Here is an 18,992-nt window from a genome sequence, read left to right as displayed (position 1 = left end):
ATGCATTCATCTGTCCATCCTTCCATCTGCCCATCCATCCATCCATCTATCCATTTGTCCATCCACCTGTGCTGCCATCCTTCCTAATGCCGGGCACTAACTCCCTAAATTCCTAACTCCCTCCCCTCTCTGCCCTCACCCTTGGTTTCACCATCATAGACCAGAAACAGAGAAATGGGAAAATCCAGGTGTCCTGGGTTGGGGGCAGGGGTGGTGACAGCCGAGATCCTAAGAGTTGGCAGTGACAAAGACTTCCAAGGGCTGGGCAGCCCCGGGAGATTTTCGAGGATGGGCAAAGACAGCCCACTCCCCACCACCAATTCTACCTGGTTCCGGCCCCAAGGGCTTCCCTCGGAATCTGGGTCCGGGGAACCAGCACCTCGTCCTTAGGGAAAGTCCCCAGTGTGCCCCTCGGACATACACTCGACGTGTAAGCAAACCCCAGGAGACCAGAGGGGGGTGACGGGGCAACGCACGAGGGGGCCCAGGCCACTGGCTGCTAGGGAACCCATATCCACATCTGAGGGGTTAACAGCTCAGATTGTCACCTCCAGTCACCACTCCACGGAGGGCCGAGCCCCTCATCTGCCACAGATGGGTGATCTGTCCTCATCTCACCCACCCCAGTGGTGGCTGTTCACCCCAGAGAAGACGACTTGCGATCCCAAACGCCATCTGTGCTCTCCCTGAGGGTGGTAAGAGGGGACAGGGTTAGTTCCCTGAACTGGCCATGTTAACCTGGGGAGATGGGTATCTGCCACACACACGCGCTCATCCTTCCTGGCAGCACGACCTCTCCCCACAGCTCCGCCAGGCAGGACGGGGAGGGGGGCAGGAAGGACATGGGGTGTTCCCTCAATCTGGAGCCGGAGGTCCAGGCCCCGAGAGCTCAAAGGTGACACAGACAGCGGCTGTCCTGTTCACAGCTGTATCCCTCGCCAGGCCTGGCTTAAATATTTGTGGGATGAATGCAGCTGACAGGCGAACCCTGGCTGGCCCGGCAGGCGGCCTTGGCTGTCCCGGTGTCCTGCAGGCGACCAGGGGCCCTGCAGGGAGACAAGCCCTCCGCAGAGGCTGTTCTGCAAGGCACTTCTCAGTCAAGTCTCTGATTTGCGTTTCTAATTTGGAGGGTCTGGGAGCTCATGAGGCCTTTTTAAAAAATAAAAATAAAACAGTCACAAGTACATTTTGGAAAGACCAAATGGAATTTTACTTTCTGGCCTCAGCTTAGCCTACAAGTCCCTGCACTGCCCTCCACCAGCCTCACGGCTGCAACTCAACCGCGCCTCAGGACCTTTGCACTTGCCATTCCCTTGGACTGACACACGTTTCAGCCCTACGACCATAAAGGCCACTCTCTCATGCTTTCTGGTTTCCATTAAATGTCACTTCCCTGACCATCCAGTCTAAAGGAGCTCTACCTGAACCCAGCTCTTCGTCTTACGGGCACTTAACAATCCACCTGGTGTTTCATCACATGTTTAAGTTGGTGACTGTCTCTCCCACTAGAATGCCAGTTCCACGAGGGCAGGGACCTTGAACATCTTGTTCACCACTAAGTCACCCACGGCCCAAAACAGCACATGGCATATAGTAGGTGCTCAATAAGTACCGGTGGGACGAATGACCGATTCCTAGATCTTCCTTTGGTTTGGGAATTACCAGGAACGGTACCATCGTTGGTCCACAGAGTGGGCCAGAAGAAAACCTATGATCAAGTTAGGGTGCGGTTGAGGGATTCATTTATACCCAGCCTACTCCCCAGTGCCTTTTACGTCTTGGGGGGCAATGTCGCAGCCAGCCAGTTACCCTACATCCACGGGGTACTGCCCAGAAGTTAAGTCCAGCTTATTAAAACAAAGGGGGGGGAAATGGAGCCTCTTTCTAGAGGAATTTTAACATGCACTTGCAGCATAATAAATACGGTGACAAGCTAGCGAGGACCTCAGTGGCCAGGGGGCTGGGGACAGAACTGCAGCTCATCCCCCTGGCTGGGGTGTGCGCCACCAGTGTCGACCAGGAAGGCAGTGCTGGAAACTGGGTGTCAGAACAAAGATGCCTACCCCAGGCGGAACCCCAGGCCCACATGGTCTGACAGGTGCCACGAAGGGGCTGCCAGAGCAAAGCGGCCCTGCTTGCGGCCACCTGGAACCACCAACGCCAAGACGCAGGAGAGCCCACCTGAAAGCACCAACTCCAAGACGCAGGAGAGCGGCCGAAATTTTGCCTACATCTGCGCCTGGAAAGCATTGTCAGTGAGTCGCCCGCAGGCAGGATTAGCAACATTTAACAGGAGTTAACCTGCGGGGGGCGAGGGGGGATGGAGGCGGCCAGTGTGACAATAACTTAGGTGCCCGGGGCCCCAGCTGCAGGTCCCAGGGCTGAGAAGAGGCTTCCCTGTGGCAACCATTCCCTCTCATTTTATTAAAAGCAGCATTTCCAAATCCTGTAGGTTCAGAGGTATTTTGTTTTTTAAAAAAAATCAAAACAAAACAACAACAACAAAACGCAGGTAGTTAATTAGCTGCACAGTGAAAGGCAGGATAATGCAAGGTTCAAGGGTAGAGACTCCGGAGCCCAATTCCCTGGGTTCTAACCCAGCACCGCCACTTAGTTTAGGCAAGTCGCTAACCTCTGTGCCTCAGCTTCCCCCTCTGGGAAATGGGTGTCATAAGAGCACCTACATACTTCTTGGGACTACTGTGAAAATGAAATGAGTTGATGGAAGTAAAGCGTTTAGGACGGCTCCTGGCACCTGGGAAGGCTATCTAAATGCAGATGTCATTACCTGTGTGGAAACAGCCCCAGGTCTTGCCTTCAAGCCAAATTAGAAAGATCAGAGACAGCTCAGTTCCATACCTGGAATCTAGTTAGCAAGGAGGGGGAAAAAATAAAATCAACTAGGACAGCCAAGACAAGTAAGCCAGGCCCACTGTTCTTATGGCCGCCCCTGGCTGGCCTGGCCGGCAGGGAAGGCCTCCAAAAATCCTTCTATAAGGGGGATTCCGGGTCATCCGAAGAATCAAGGGGAAGGCTGGTTCCCGGTCCCTTTTCTCCAAGGCCCGCTGTGTAGGACACCACAGGGATTTATTCCCAACGCGAGAGCTCAAATACCACCCCCTCCATTCAACTGTGCCAAGTCTGAGACACTCTTTCAGGAAAGCTGGTACGTTCAGACAGTGGGATCGATTTCACTGCCAACAGCCTGGGTCACATCTATCAATCCCTGGAAGTCCAGAACGCCTCTCCTACCCCCAGCCCCCAAAAGAGAGACCAAAGTTCAAATTCAACGCATGATTTTGGTCTAAGCCAGCGGTTCCCAAACTCTGCTGCACATGAGGATAACCCGGGGAGGTTTTAAAAATCCTGATGTCCAGGTGGCAGGCTCTACCAATCAAATGACACTGTCTGGAGGTATGAGGTGGGCATGGATATTCTTGAAAGACCTCCAGGAGAGGGATTTCCCTGGTGGTCCAGTGGTTAAGACTCCATGTTCCCAATGCAGGGGGCCTGGGTTCGATCCCTGGTCGGGGAACTAGATCCCAGATGCCGCAACTAAGAGTCCGCAGGATGAAACTAAGACTTGATGCAGCCAAATAAATAAATACTTAAAAAAAAAAATCTCTGAGAGATTCCCGAGCCCACTCAAGTTTGGGACCCACTGGACCAAGGAGCAAGAGAGACACCAGTGACATTCCCATCAATAGGCCTGGAGGCAGGGGAACCATTCCTTTCTGCTCCTGGGAGGATTTCCAACTGGGGGGAAGCATTTACTGCCCTGTGAGGTACCAGGTGGGCATTGCCGGGGCCCCAGGAAAGCGGCGCCGGGCTGCAGTCGTGCTAGGACACCCGGCAGAAACAACATGAAGGCGTGCAGAGCGCCACAGAACAGGGAAATGCCACTGGAATTGTTAGCAGACTCCGGATCTCAACTTGTCATTTCCTCAAGTCCAAAGGCGCCCGATCCCGCCTGCCTGGCTCCCGCCTGCCGGGGAAGGGGTGCGGGGAACCCAGTCTCAGCCCAGCCACCAAGCTGGGTGACCCCCGGAGCCCACCTGAGGGCCCCACTAAGTCTGGCAAGAGGGAAAACTCTTGCGTCTCCTGCCCTGGGGTTCCAGCCTTCCCCAGGCACCGCCTCAGCTCCACGTCAACATACCTCAACACCCCGGGAAGGAAGGGCTCCTGTCTGCGTTTGGTTAAAAAAAAAAAAAAAAAAGTCTTTCACGTTGGCAGCACAGGGGGAAGAGTAAACAGGGAACCTGGGTACACTGCTTCGGCCAGGGGCTCCAGCTCACCTAGCCTGAAGCCAGCCTCTTGGAGGATTTCGGACAGTCCTCAACCCCTGCTCTTTCACTGCTGACAGTAAGACAGACGATCACTCCTTAGGCCCACAGCCAGGGAGAGGGCTGCAGGGGTCAGGCTGGACCATCCCCACCTGCGGAGCGTGGCTGTCACTTGGCCACCTTCTTGGCTGGGGGGATGGCGGGGGGAACCCAGTCCCGGCTCCTGAAGTACCCCATCCGGGGGGCTGGCTCTGTTCCCGGTTTCTGCGCGAAGCCGCGTGCTTACCGCTTTGGCCTCGCCGGGTCCGGGGGCCTCCGAGGAGGCGCCAGAGCCCCCCGCGCGAGCGTCGAGGATGCCAGGCGCCAGGGAGTAGAAGGGCGGGCTGGGGCTGGGGCTGGGGGGCAGCCCGGAGTCAGGGCTGTCCAGCAAGCCCTCCCGGCTCTTCTCCTTGAGGCTCTCCTCCATGCCCTGCAGATGCAGGTGGCCCACCATGTCTGGGGGGCGCCGGGCGCGGGCCTCCGGCTCCTCGGGGGGCTCCTCCACCGCGCTCCGGGGCCCGGGGCGGGCGGCGGCGGGGCGAGGGCTGCGCGCCGGGGACCTGCGGGCAGAGCCGAGAGGCGGTGCGTCGGGCCCGGCTCCCACCCGCACCCCCCCGCCCGAGTCCCCGGCTCCCCGGCCGCCCTGGCCGCGCGCGCGCGCGCCGCGCCCAGGAGGGGCCGGCGGTCGGGCGCCCGGCTCCGTGCGCTCGGGGCGGCTGCCCCTCCGCGCTGCCACGCCGGGCCCGCCGCCCGCCCGCCGCTGCTGGCCGCGCTCCAGCCACGCCGGGCCCGGCCTCGCCTTCGCGCTCCGCCGCCCGGCCCAGCCCGAGGCGCACGCCGCCGCCGGGCCCTCTCCGCACCTTCCCGGCCGCGCCTCCTTTTCTAGGCGCCTCCTCCCGGCCCACCCCGCCCCCGGCCTCCTCCGCGGTGGGCAACCGCCCCGTCTGGCGCCTCCACCCCCCCAGCCCGCGCCCGGGGCGACTGCACAGCCCGGCAATCCTCCGGAATAAACACCCCAGCGGCGGCACCAAGGGGTGACTCGTGGGGTCCCCAAGTCATCCCAAGTAACAGTAGTAGGAGTAGTAATGTCTGAGGTGACCTTTCGAGGTTTCTCCAGCTCACTGTAGTCCGAATAAAAGAATCTTCAGAGACCTCTGTTTTAGAAGATCTGTAGCTTACAAGGGAGGGGGCGGAAACCAAAGGCTTCAATGCTCCGCAAGCTTCAAGACCTGTTCCTTAGCTCCCCTCTTTCCAACGGGGCGATCCGCCCCTTTGTCGATGTTCTAAAACACGAACCAACAGTCCCGGGGTATTTGTGTCTCCATCATTTGGGTACCCAAGCCCAACATACTGGTCCTCTGGGGTGGAAAGCCTTGGGTGGAAATGGGGCTGGGGCAGGTGACCGGGAGATTAGAAACATTTCCTGAATCCTCCAGCACCTGGCTGTTTCCCCAATTTCTTCCAAGCAGGTTCTTGAGCACTGACGGTCTCTCCCATCTTTCCCTTCTTTTCCTTCCGCGGAAGGGAGAAGTCACTTGCTTCCGTTTCTTCAGATGATTGACAAGGAGGTCCTTGTCAGTCCAGCTCCCACCCACACAGACACTCCCCCCCACCCCCGCCAGGTGATCCAGCCTTCCATTCTGAAAGCAGGGAATCCAGGGGTACCTAGAGGTTGCGCTGTAGAATAGGAATGTGGGAGAGGCTCCTCGTCTAGCCAAGGGAGCAGAGGAGGCAGGGAAGGTGTGAGAGTGTGGACAGATATACTAGTTTGGTTTCCCTTTGGTGTCTGCTCTTCAGTCACCCCCAAACTGAGGGCACCAGGCTAAAGCACGGTCATTCCATCAGGACTGATCAAGCCGCCACTGTGTCCCCAGCGCTGGGTCCACTTCAGAGCCGCCCACGAGCAAGATAGCCTGGCCCCCGGGGCGCCCAGTCAGATGAGGGGGGAAAACACACCAGGAAGCAAAGGCTGTGAGTTTCAAGGAGGGCATTGACGAGGCACTGCCAGCAAGAATCGTCAGAGGGACAGTTCATTGCTGGGGTGTTCATGAAAGCCCGCTCTGAGGAAGGGACGTTTAAAGATGAGTCCTGAACAGTCCCACGTGAGCTGGAGAAAGAGAACTAGCCTTCCAGGCAGGGGGACGACAAGGACAAAGGTGCTCTCAGTAGTGAGAATGAGTTGCATTCCAGGAAGGGACAGAAGGGTTGGGGGGCTTCCTAAGAGTGCTGCGGGGGGACACAGAAGGACATGTTATCAGGTGAATTTGCAGCCCATTTCCATACCAACCAGGAAGACCATGGGAAGTCTGCTGCCCAAACAGAATTAGCCAGAGCTTTGAGTATCTGGAGCATTGTGGAGGAAAAAAACAAAACAAAACCCAACACAGAACAGCTGACTCCGTTTGCTTCAGTTCTTAGGCAAGAATTCAATTCAATTCTTCCTCAGCCTTGGGCTCCGTGACCAGAAATATGTGGGTGACTTATCATCTCACAGGACAAAAGCGGGGGCTGTGATTTGCAGAACAGACGCACATGTAGATGCAGTTCCTTCCCAAATGCTCACTCACTCAAGCCCCCAGAAGCGAGATCGCCTTCACTGCCCTCGCTGCCGGGCTGCCCTGGAGAAAAGCCTGATAAGAGCGGATTACTTCCCAGCCCAGGGAAGTGAATCTGGCAACAACATCCACCCGAGGCTGGTGGGGAATTAGGCGGAGGCATGTGGGGCAGGGTTGCATCATTGAAGTGTCATCTTGACTTTATTTAAAATGTTGCTATTTTCATCATCTGGAATTTTTTGCATCATTTTGGCCTTTCCAGCACTGCAGTAAAATATAGTATGTGTCGCGATTTCCGCATCTGGGACGTTTCCTTAAATTTTGGACTCCAGGTGAGGGCCCTACTCTCCTCACCCTAATCTTGGCCCCCTTGTGCCATTCATGCTTATCAGGGGTGCCTTCATAACCATGCCCACTCGGGTTCTGGAAGTTTCCCTGCGCCCACACACAACTTCCCCTGAAATGGAATAACGCTGGAGACGTGTCTACACCCAGCAGCAGGAAAAACATGACCGCACTACGAATGTCAAACATGCAGTTAGTGGCCCACACACATGACCCCAGTGACCGTGACCTCTGACCTATTTGGATCTCCTGCCGCCGGCTGGGGGCTGCCCATCCGCTGAAAGCTGGTACTGTACAAGCTTCTGTTTCATCTGTGTCAGATGGTCCGCAAATGTCAAAGAGGGGAGAAAAAGCCGAATTTCCATAAGTTAGCTTGAGCCAGGAGTTAGCAGTGGGTGGGGGGCTATCTCGGCCAGTCTCTGGAGGAAAGGAGGCTTGAATCTCTGTAACGTGAGGCCAGTAGAGCAAGCAGGGCGGGGTCTTTGCAGATCCGAGTGCCTGCTCTGGACCAGGTGCTGTGGGCGGAGGGCGAGATCAGGTCTGCAGAGACCCGTATGTGGGGCTAAGGTATTTGGACTTTATCTGCCAGGGGATGGGGAATCTGTGGAGTTTAGGAAAGATCTGATGCAAACTGCTTCCGAAGTTGGATTACAGAGAGGAGAGTGGAGGGACATCCCTGGCGGTCCAGGAGTTGGGACTCTGCGTTTCACTGCAGGGGGCACGGGTCCGATCAGGGAACTGGGATCCCTCGTGCCACGTGGTGCAGCAAAAAAAGAGAGGAGAGCGGAGACTGAGACAAATCGGGCGGAGAGAGTCGGTATGTGACAGAAAAGAAGTTATTAGGGTACCCCGACAAGGGGTCCGTGCTGGAGAGAAGGGGAGACCCCCCCATACCACACACTTCCGGGAAGGGAGACGTTCGTTCAGGAACTCGTGGAGTCACCTGCTTTTAAGAAAGGTGGCCTAGGGCTTCCCCGGTGGCGCAGTGGTTGAGAGTCCGCCTTCCGATGCAGGGGACACGGGTTCGTGCCCCGGTCCGGGAGGATCCCACATGCCGCGGAGCGGCTGGGCCCGTGAGCCATGGCCGCTGAGCCTGCGCGTCCGGAGAACGGGAGAGGCCACAACAGTGAGAGGCCCGCGTACCGCAAAAAAAAAAAAAAGAAAGAAAGGTGACCTAGAATGGTCCCAAGCTCCATGGGGCTCACCCAGCATCCCGGCATCAGGGGGGCTTTCCCAGGCTGCTTTGTAAGTGGGAGAGAGAAAGGCCAGAGGATGAAGGGGAAGGGCACAGAGGAGAAAAGGCTTTTTCATGGAGAGCCATTAGCCACTTGTTCCGAGCAGCAGTGAAGAACATTCATGAAGTGGGGCTGTGCCTTCAGGGACGGCTGACAAAGGCCTCTGCTCACACACTGTCTCACCCTGGAACCCCACAAGCTACACTGACACTCCAGATGCATGCGTATTACTTCTAATTTAAAATAAAGGAGATCAATCCATGGAGGCTCAGAGAGGTTAAGTGACTTGCCTGTGGTCACACAGCTACTAAGCAGAAAGGCAGAGTGGACGTGGGGGAAAGCTGTCAACGGGTACTAAGGTATCGTGAAACGGGGGAGGCAAGACTTAGGTCCCAATGCCTGACAAAGCAGCATTTCTGTGACCTGCACAGAAAGTACCGAAGCAAACGGCCCATCTGGGGAGCACGTTGAAGACCCCAAAGGACCAGGCTGAACTAGAGGCAAAGATCCTGCTCATGTGACATGGTGATTGTTCACGGATCACCTCCTGCTCTTGCCAACTGCACTGGAAGTCCCCTGAGGACAGGGCTTGGCAATCCTGTTTCCTGGTGGGCTGTGCACACCACACACAGGAATCTGAGTAATTGTACTTACACGACGCACCCAGAAGGGCCCTAGTCACTCACATAGCCGTCCCTGGGGAGGTGGTGGCTGGTTTATTTAATCAGATCTGTATAGTTCCCCATAGTTCCTCAATGGTTGACATCATATTCTGGAAAGATTAGCAGAATATGGAGAATTACATCACCTTTAGAGATGAGAAAATGGAAGCACAGAGAGGGTAAGCGTTTTGCCTAAACTCACACAGCAGAGCCCATTCTTAAAATCCTCATCTGGGACCTGTCTTTGTTATCATTCAAGAGTCTGTCTGAAACAAGGAGCTGTCCCTTTGCGGGGGCCAAAGTCAAAACCCACCGAAAAGCCCCTTCTCCTCCCAATGAGAATGCAGGGCCTGTGGGCAGATCAGAGCTGTCTGTTCTTATTTCAGGAGCCTCTGTCAAATTCCAGATGGGGAGCTCTTGCTGGCAGGAATGGGGTGCACCCCTGGGTGGGGTGATGGGGCCCATGAGGCACAGGTTCGCCTCACCGCTGGGTATGGTCACAGCTTTAAATACTGCCTACCCCCCAGGAGAGCTCCCACTCGAAGGAAAGGGGATCTTCTGGCTGTCCGCATGCTCAGCTGCCTGGGTTTGAACCCCAGCCCCGTGTGATTTGGGCGATTCGCGTGCCCTCTCTGTGCCTAAGCACCCCCGTCTATAAAGCGGGGATGTTAATAAAGGGATTAAATGAGGATTAAATCTACTGGGATTAAATATAAGTACAACTAGAGACCGCTTCCAGGCCTGCCAGTGCCAGGCTGAGCCCTCGGCACAACGCCAGCGAACATGCTCCAGGCTTGGCCCGCCTGCGCTCTGAATCCCAGCACCTCACTTCCTCTCTAGGTAAAGTGACCAAAGTAATTAACATATTAAATACATATGTGTGCATGTGTAATCAATATATCAACATATAATCAATATATTGAATATATATGTATATAAGCACACACGCATACACATACATATATATTTTTTTTTTTTTTTAAAAAGAGAAGATGAAATGCAAGCTACGTCTTTATCTTTTATGTGCAAAGTGCACAGATATTGTCTACCATTAGGGAATCCAGGAAATAACAGTAATCAAACATTATTTAGTTGTTTTTTTTTTTTTTTTTTTTGCAGTGCGCGGGCCTCTCACCGCTGAGGCCTCTCCCGTTGCGGGCTGTGGCCTCTCCCGTTGCAGAGCACAGGCTCCGGACGCGCAGGCCCAGCGGCCATGGCTCACGGGCCCAGCCGCTCCGCGGCACGTGGGATCTTCCCGGACCGGGGCACGAACCCGCGTCCCCTGCATCGGCAGGCGGACTCTCAACCACTGCGCCACCAGGGAAGCCCCTCCATTATTTAGTTTTTGAAGGTAGCCACCAGGATTTAATTGGAGTTCAGAGAGGCAGAGGGCTGAGAGGTGAGAAACAGTTGCTTTGGTATCATAAACTCTGGACAAATCCCATTAGATTTTTTTTTTAATTGAAGTAGAGTTGATTTACAATGTTGTGTTAATTTCTGCTGTACAGCAAAGTGATTCAGTTTTACATATATATATATATATATATGCTTTTTTCATGTTCTTTTCCATGATGGTTTATCACAGGATATTGAATGTAGTTCCCTGTGCTCTACAGTAGGACCTTGTTGCTTATCCATCCTGTACATACTAGTTTACATCTGCTGACCCCAAACTCCCAGTCCATCCCTCCTCACCCCCCTCCCCCTTGGCAAGCACAAGTCTGTTCTCTGTCTGTGAGTCTGTTTCTCCCATTAGATTTGTTCCCAAGGGCATGGGATCCAGTGGAATAGGTTTTCAGTGAGAGGCCCGGTACCATACAATGACAATGATATTCGGGCTGTGAGTCCAGCCAGGCCCAGCCCGGGGGCCTGGCCAGTGGGTGCCCTGCCCACCCCTGCTGGCCATCTGGCCTGAGAGTTTTCCATAGCGCCCTTGCTCAGTCCTCAGCGCAAGCTACAGGTGTCCCCGCCGGGACATAGCTTCACCAGTGACTCACCTCTTCATTTTTAGTACGTCCTCTGAGCCCGCGGCTCTGTCTCTGCAGCAGCTGTCTGTCTGGGGGTCAGGGCCTGCTCTGACCTCACCGCCCTCGGGCCCGTGCACAGAGGGCAGGGACCGAGGTCCGCACTAGGAGAGGGAAGTGAGGACAAAATGCATCCAGAGCGTATCTGGACCCGGGACTGCGTTCTTCTGCTGACCTTCGAATGCATGGGTCTGGACCAGCCTCAGGATCCTCAATGCCTTGAGCGAGATCATTAAAACTCTGCTCTAAGGGTCTGCGGGCTGCCTTCCCAGCTTGGTATTTCTGCTGCTGTTCCCCTCTCTCCTTCCAGAAGGGGGTCGACCGCATCACTTCACAGCCACATGCAGAGGCGCCCACAGCTGAAAGGGTTTTTGCAGCTGTTAACTTACTGGTTCACACCTTCGGGTTTACGGAGCTTTTAGCTGAAAAGGCCTTTTCTGCCAGCCTCTCCCAAGCCTGAGTAAACAAAAAACCTATTTATGTCTTCAGAGCACTTAATTAAGGCAGGGCAGGGATAAAATCAGTGACAGCGTGTAGTAAAAACAGTCCTTTAAGTCAGGAGAAGGGGGGGTGGGGTCGGGCCAGCTGCGTGTTCTTGGGGAAGCCGTGTCCCCTTCCAATCTTTGTTTTGTAAAGTTGAAAGAATATCATGAAAGCCCAAACACCCTTCTCCTCCACACCTCAACTGTTAATGCAATGATATTATATAGCCTTGATTTCATATCAAAATTCCCCCAATTATCCCAACGATGTCCTTGAAAGGGGCTTTGTTTTTCAATCTGGCGCCCAAGCATACGACGTTCTTAGTTGTCATTGCTGAGGGTCCGTTCTCCGGGGGTGTCTTGTGTTTCAGAACACCTTGGGAGCAGAAGCCCTGGCTGCCCTTTGTCTGGAAAGGTAGAGATAGTGTGTCCTTCCAAAGCAAAGTGTAGGCAGGCTTACTGTCCAGTATAAGAAAGATAATATCTCCCTCTGGTCCAGGGCGGGCAGGGTAAGATCAGGCAGGCATACTGTCCATTATAAAATACTTGGGTTCCTTCAACTCAAGGTTCCTCTGCTACAATGCACGGCACTGTGTGTGCGGGCGTCACCTGGCCTTCTTTGAGTGGCCCCGTGGGACCTGGGGCTCGGGAAAAATGGCACGAGAAAATGCTGGCAGTCTGTCTACTGCGAAGGCTGTGAGTCACGACATCCTCTGTCTCTGACCCCGGAATCTCCTGTGCTTTGCCAGGGCCCAGGCGACAGTGGCAGACTAACTTCTTAGCTGGCCGGGAAGGTGAAATCTCACATCTTTAGAGTGTTTGATAATCATTTTCAGACAAGAGCATGAGTCACTTCACACCCTCAATAGTCATTTCTCTTTTGTCCTTTCTTCTAGAATAATCCCTTGCCTTTCGGTCTGTCTAGGCACTGACCGTTTCAAAGCGTTCAGGCCAGTTGTTTTTCTGTTTGTTTTTTTGTTTGTTTTGGCCGTGCCGCGCGGCATGCAGGATCTAGTTCCCTGACCAGGGATCAAACCCGCGGCCCCTGCAATGGAAGCGCAGAGTCCTAACCACGAGACTGCCAGGGAAGTCCCAATACATTCATGTTTCTCTATCACTTTTGTTACCATTTTTTCAATTTAGGGGTTCACAGTTCTCTTGCTTACAAGCAACACTTAAAAGAAAACGCAAATATCTTCAGGGTCTGACACGTGTGGGCCCGGGGCCCACGCACAGGGGACTAAACGCTGTGGAGGGCGGCCCCTTCTTCACGCCTCTCTTTTGGCGAATCTACGCAAGGCAAAACGTTTTGGGGTTTTCCAAATGTGGCACACCGTCCAGATGGGTTTCAAATGATTTTCTCTGGCTAGAAAGCATGATGTCACGTGAACTGGTGTGTGTGCGTGCCTGGATCCGTAATGCCAAAACATCACTTCTTGATGTAGAGGGTTTGGGGGATGAAGACATTGTTATGCTGAGGAAAAATGTCCTCCTAGAAACACTACGGCCTTTCAAGAGCCGGCATGGCAAACACTCTTTAACTGGACAGTCGTTCTCAGCTACGTCTGAATAAAGAAGCAGACAGGATATCTGTGCACATTAAACATACGTAAGACTAAGTCTAACCTGGGTAGAGCCAAAGGGAAGCCAGAGTAACTAAGAGGGGTGCAGAGGAGAGAACAAACTCGGAGCTCTTTCTCTGCACCTCAGAGGGACCGAGGGAAAGCTGCCAGGGGCCCTGTATCTCCCCGGCGAGGGCCCCGGGGTGAGCACACTGTGGAGAAGGGCAAACAAATACCATTTCTATTCATTCCTGGAGGAAGACACAAGTCCGGACAGATTTTTTGGTTGTGTGGTTTGCGGCTGAAATAGAGACCAAGGGCATTGAGTAGGAAGCAATGGAAAGGCTCCAGGCTCCTGGCGTGATGCCCGGGGGCTCTGGGGAGGCAGAGTCTGGGTACCAGACTCGAGGGAGGGCATGGCTGTGGGCAGAGAGCTCAGCAAAGCTCCCGGTTCAGCCCCGAGACACTGAGGGAAAGGGAGAGGGCCTCTTGTCTGCTATCCCTTCAATCAGTAGTTATTAATTGAGCACCTGCTGTATGTGTGGCATTGGGGATACAGCCATGGACAAGTCAAACTTGGTCCCCATTCTTATGGAATTTCCAATCAGGGCTGAGATGGGTGGTAGAGAAAATAGTTCATCAGGATAACTTCAGAGACTTATGAATACTATACAAATACAATAGGATAGAGAATAACCAGTATGGAGCTGCTGTTGATTGGGTGGTGAGGGGAGTCAAGGAAGCCCCTTGGGTGGTGGGTTTGAATGGTGAAAGGAGCTGGCCCTGAGTAGAGCCTGAGGAAGGGCATTCCTCACAGAGGACACTGAAGGTGCGAAGGCCCTGAGGCCACCACAAACTTAAGGTGCTCTTTGTAAAGGGAAGAATGTAGAGAGAGACAACAGAGAGAAGACTGGGGGAAAATAAACAGAGAAAGGGAGACAAGATACAGGAGACGGAAGGGGGAAAGTGAAAGAGACCAGTTGTGAAGGACTGGAGGGAAAGGACAGGAAAATTCATGGAGGGTGTGGGGAAGAAAGCCACTGCCTACAAAGATGAATCAATGCATCGTGTGCACATGGGGGAAGGAAGAAGACGGGGTGCGTGCAAAGAAGGCCCACATCGCCTTCACTCCTGAATGACCCCTACTTGTCTCTGCCTGTGTGGACTTGGCATTTTTGCTGCCTTCGTGTGTGTTTAGTTCTTATTTCCCCAATTAGACTATGAACTTCACAAAGGCAGAGAGCATGCCTTGTAAATTTTTTCCCTCTTTCTGCACAGCACTTGCCACAATGCTCTGTATACTGTGGGCTCACTAACTATTGTTTGAACAAAGGGATGGATGGATGGATGGAATCTCAACCTAGACCGTGTCTCTCTGCAATTAGCCAGGCTGTTTATATTTTGCAAAGGTTTGGATAAATATTTTGCTCACGCACATGTGCCCACGTGGAGCACAAGAATGAACGTGCACTCTAGCTTAACTTAAAGAACATCTCTGGGGCTTCCCTGGTGGCACAGTGGTTGAGAGTACGCCTGCCGATGCAGGGGACACGGGTTCGTGCCCCAGTCTGGGAAGATCCCACGTGCTGCGGAGCGGCTGGGCCCGTGAGCCATGGCCGCTGAGCCTGCGCGTCCGGAGCCTGTGCTCCGCAACGTGAGAGGCCACAACAGGGAGAGGCCCGCGTACCGCAAAAAAAAAAAAAAAAAAAAAAGAACATCTCTGACACTTGAGATTAGCAAGTTGGCAAACTGATGCTAGGAGGTTTGGGAAGAGGTAAGGATTACCTGCTACATCGGGTGGACATGGATGCCTGAGCCAGACACACCAGTGTTTAGCAGAGATGAACAAGAACAGGGAGGAGATTTCGAAAAGAAGAGGGGAAAGGAGGTTAAGTGCAGCAAGATTGCTAACGCTCACTAGTTTTGAAATTCCACTCTTCTTCCAGGGAACAAGGCTGTACTATATTCCCCAGGCTTCTGGGCAGTTAGGTGTGGCCACAGGAGTGAGTTCCAGCTACTGGAATGTGGGTGGGATCCATGTGTGCTACTTCTAGGCCCAGTCTGTAGAACTTCTCCTGCACACCTTCTCCAGCCACTGGCTGAATTGAGAGGACTCCAAGGACCTAAAGGAGGGAGGAGCCACAGGACAGACGGAGCCTGGGTCCCTGAGTGACTGTATGGAGAAGAGCCTGCTGACTGACGGCTCTGCAGCCACTGAGATGTGGAGGTTGTTTGTTACAGCAGCTAACACTGCTTATCCTGACCCATTCAGAAGAGATGGGGAAGGTGAGAAGTAGGGCTTTTCCTTCACACAGAAGAATCCAGAAGAAGGAGCTCTCTCCTCAGTGGTATCTAGAGGCCAGCTACAGGGACATCGCCCAGGAGCATGAAACGCTTCTCCCTGTGACACCAGGGTAGTGGACAAGCCCAGGAAAGGAAGGACAGAAAGGCTTCATTTCCCACAGGTAACAGAACAGGGGCATCTGAAGTCAAGCCACTTGACATGGGGGCCACAAATTCCATATTTTATTTATTTATTTATTTATTTGCGGTATGCGGGCCTCCCACTGCTGTGGCCTCTCCCGTTGCGGAGCACAGGCTCCGGATGCGCAGGCTCAGCGGCCATGGCTCACGGGCCCAGCCGCTCCGCGGCATGTGGGATCTTCCCGGACCGGGGCACGAACCCACGTCCCCTGAATCGGCAGGTGGACTCTCAACCACTGCGCCACCAGGGAAGCCCAAATTCCATATTTTAAAAACAAGAGGAAAAAAAAGGTATGATAAACAAATAGGAAAAAAGAGGTTTAATTGGAACTTCATCCTGAAAAATAAATCTAAAATGATAAAAACTAAAAATAAGCCAAGTTCATTTTTATTTACCAAAGTGTGGTAACCGCTTTAATGCTTAGAGCAGACAAATGACCGAGGATGATTTTTTTCTTTTACTTTCTATGTTTTTCCCCCAAGAAAATTGTCTAAAAGCATGATTGACATCCTTCCCTTCACATTTGAACTTTTCACAGCCCTTGTAGTTCAGAGTTGATCTTTTGTTTGTTTTTTTTTTAAGTTCAAGGATTTAGTTCATTACAGCACTATTTACAATAGCCAGGACATGGAAGCAACCTAAATGTCATAGACAGAGGAATGGATAAAGAAGATGTGGCACATATATACAATGGAATACTACTCAGCCATAAAAAGAAACAAAACTGAGTTATTTGTAGTGAGGTGGATGGACCTAGAGTCTGTCATACAGAGGGAAGTAAGTCAGAGAGAGAAAAACAAATACCGTATGCTAACACATATATATGGAATCTAAAAAAAAAATGGTTCTAATGAACCTAGGGGCAGGACAGGAATAAAGACGCAGACGTAGAGAATGGACTTGAGGACGCGGGGAGGGGGAAGAGTAAGCTGGGAAGAAGTGAGAGAGTGGCATGGACATATATACACTACCAAATGTAAAATAGATAGCTAGTGGGAAGCAGCTGCATAGCACAGGGAGATCAGCTCAGTGCTTTGTGACCACCTAGAGCGGTGGGATAGGGAGGGTGGGAGGGAGACGCAAGAGGGCGGAAAAATGAGGATATATGTGTGTGTATAGCTGATTCACTTTGTTGTACAGCAGAAACTAACACAATATTGTAAAGCAATTCTACTCCAACAAAGATGTTAAAAAAAAAAGATGTGGTACATATATACAATGGACTACTACTCAGCCATTAAAAAGAAGAAAATAATGCCATTTGCAGCAACATGGATGGACCTAGAGATTATCATACTGAGTGAAGTAAGTCAGACAGAGAAAGACAAATATCTTGATATCACTTATATGTGGACTCTAAAAAAGTGGTACAAATGGACTTATTTACAAAACAGAAATAGAGTCACAGATGCAGAAAACAACTTAGCAGGGGGGAAAGTGGGGGAGGGAGGGAGATTGGGATTGACATATACACACAGTACTGTATATAAAACAGATAACTAATAAGGACCTACTGTAGAGCACAGGGAACCCTACTCAATACTCTGTAATGGTCTATATGGGAAGAGAATCTAAAAAAGAGTGGATAGATGTATAACTGATTGACTTTGCTGTACAGCAGAAACCAACGCAACACTGTAAATCAACTGTACTCCAAGAAAAATGTATAAATAAATAAATAGCAAAAAAAGTTCAAGGGTTTAGTTGCCATTTCCAAGGGCTTATGTGAATCCTTTCAAATTCCAGTCACAGTCCTGCAGGCGCGATTTAGTATCGCTGGGTGAAGTTGGATCAGCCACTGTCCCTCAGGTGACTGAGGATACAAGATGCTCTATCACCAACTTCACGCAGCAGATGGTTCCAAAGTGTGTGTCTTTCTTTGTTCCCTACAACAGCGGTCCCCAACCTTTTTGGTACCAGGGACCAGTTTCGTGGAAGACAATTCTTCCATGGACCGGGGGTGTGAATGATGGTTCAGGCGGTAATGCGAGCAATTCCGGGGGCGGGGGGGGGGGGCGGGGGATGGTTCACGCAGTAATGCGAGCGATGGTTCAGGAGGTAATGCAAAAATGGGGAGCGATTGGGAGCCACCGATGAAGCTTCGTTCACTAGCCCACCGCTCACCTCCAGCTGTGCGGCCTGGTTCCTAACAGGTCGCGGATCGGTACCAGGGGTTGGGGACCCCTGCCCTACAGGACGCGCTAAGCCAGGCCTCTGCAATTGCCACGCCCCACCTGAGGGACTTAAAGAAGCGGCATCTTGCAAGGGGGATCCCCTCCACGGAACTTTAAGCCACTTTGGCTTTGGAGCCACTGGCTGACATGAGCTGAGTTTGGAATGCTGAACCTGGATCTTCTGGAATGTTCCCAGGCTGCTGTTTACCCTGATTCTGGCCATCCACTGCATTTCCTACTACTGTTTTTCCAGCCCACTTAGCTATTCATGGGGAAAATATCACAGTGGGTAGAAAGTTTTTGCTCAAAAGCCAAACAAAGAGAAGAAAAACCAGGGCAAAGGGAAAGCAGCTTATTAAAAAAGAGACTTTGAGACATACCGAACGCTCTCGTTAAGCAAATAATTTCCCAGGGTTCCTTAACGTACAAAGAAACTCAGGAGCTGCAAAAATAATCCAAGTTCAAGAAAATACCCCCATTTCAGATTTGCTTTCTGTACATTCACTAGAGTTTGCCCGTGGTGAGGCTCCTGGCACCTGCCAGGATCAAGGACCCCGGGAAGACTCTACTTTGAAGCCAGCTGGACAGAAAGCTGGACATCTGGAATCTCCTTAGAATCTCTCCTCTTGCCCGGACCCAAAAAAGCGGCTTCTCTATAGTCACCCTTTGTGCCTAGGTTTCTAATCAAAGAGGAAGTGGAGGGGGAGGAAATGTTTTTTCTTGGAACCAACAGCTGGATTCTTCTTACCATTCGGGGCTCTGCTCAGATGTCACCTCCTCTGGATGCCTGCCCTGATTATTCTGCCTAATCGCCCCACCCTCCTCTCCCAGTCACTCTATTCGGGTACCTTGCTTTGCGGTCTCCATATAATGTATCGTCACCTAAAATTATGAGGTTCACTGTTTTGTGTCTCTCACGCTATTAGCTAGCAATGCCATGAAGGAACTTTCTCTGTTTTATGCACCAATCAATCCCTAGCCCCTGGAAAAATGCCGGGCACATAGTAGATGCTCAATAAAGGTTTGTTGAATTAAATTGAATCCTCACGTTAGAAACATTGAAGAAGAAATGGTAGAAAACATTATTGCATTCCAGAAGGACTGGACCCTACCTCCTGGGAGTTTCTTTACAGAAAAATGGATATA

General features: G+C 52.3%; 2 protein-coding genes across 4 annotated transcripts in view; one reads left to right on the top strand and one right to left on the bottom strand.

Moving 5' to 3' along the window:
• Nucleotides 1-18,992, bottom strand: part of RFLNA (refilin A) — a 236,653-nt gene that overhangs the window by 9,044 nt on the left and 208,617 nt on the right. The window contains exons 1-2 of one of the 3 annotated variants that reach the window (XM_060310236.1): nt 4,570-4,704; nt 2,789-2,866 (exon numbers count right to left, since the gene is read on the bottom strand). The exons of 1 other annotated variant lie outside the window; for it this stretch is intronic. Coding sequence is in view for 1 of the 2 variants with exons in the window: in XM_030860042.3 (XP_030715902.1) it covers nt 4,570-4,776 (207 nt within the window). In the remaining variant the exon portion in view is untranslated. Of the gene's footprint in view, nt 1-2,788; nt 2,867-4,569; nt 4,883-18,992 lie in introns of those variants that run through there. One more of the 3 variants, XM_030860042.3, reaches the window with a different exon arrangement.
• Nucleotides 4,775-5,332, top strand: LOC138842938 (atherin-like). Its single transcript, XM_070046945.1, has one exon. The coding sequence runs from the start codon at nt 4,775-4,777 to the stop codon at nt 5,330-5,332; it is 558 nt and encodes a 185-aa protein (XP_069903046.1).

The sequence above is a fragment of the Globicephala melas genome, chromosome 13, assembly GCF_963455315.2.
Source record: "Globicephala melas chromosome 13, mGloMel1.2, whole genome shotgun sequence".
In the NCBI taxonomy this organism is placed as follows: Eukaryota; Metazoa; Chordata; class Mammalia; order Artiodactyla; family Delphinidae; genus Globicephala; species Globicephala melas.
Note: the sequence above shows the minus strand (reverse complement) of the source record. Positions and strands in the feature narration are given on the sequence as shown.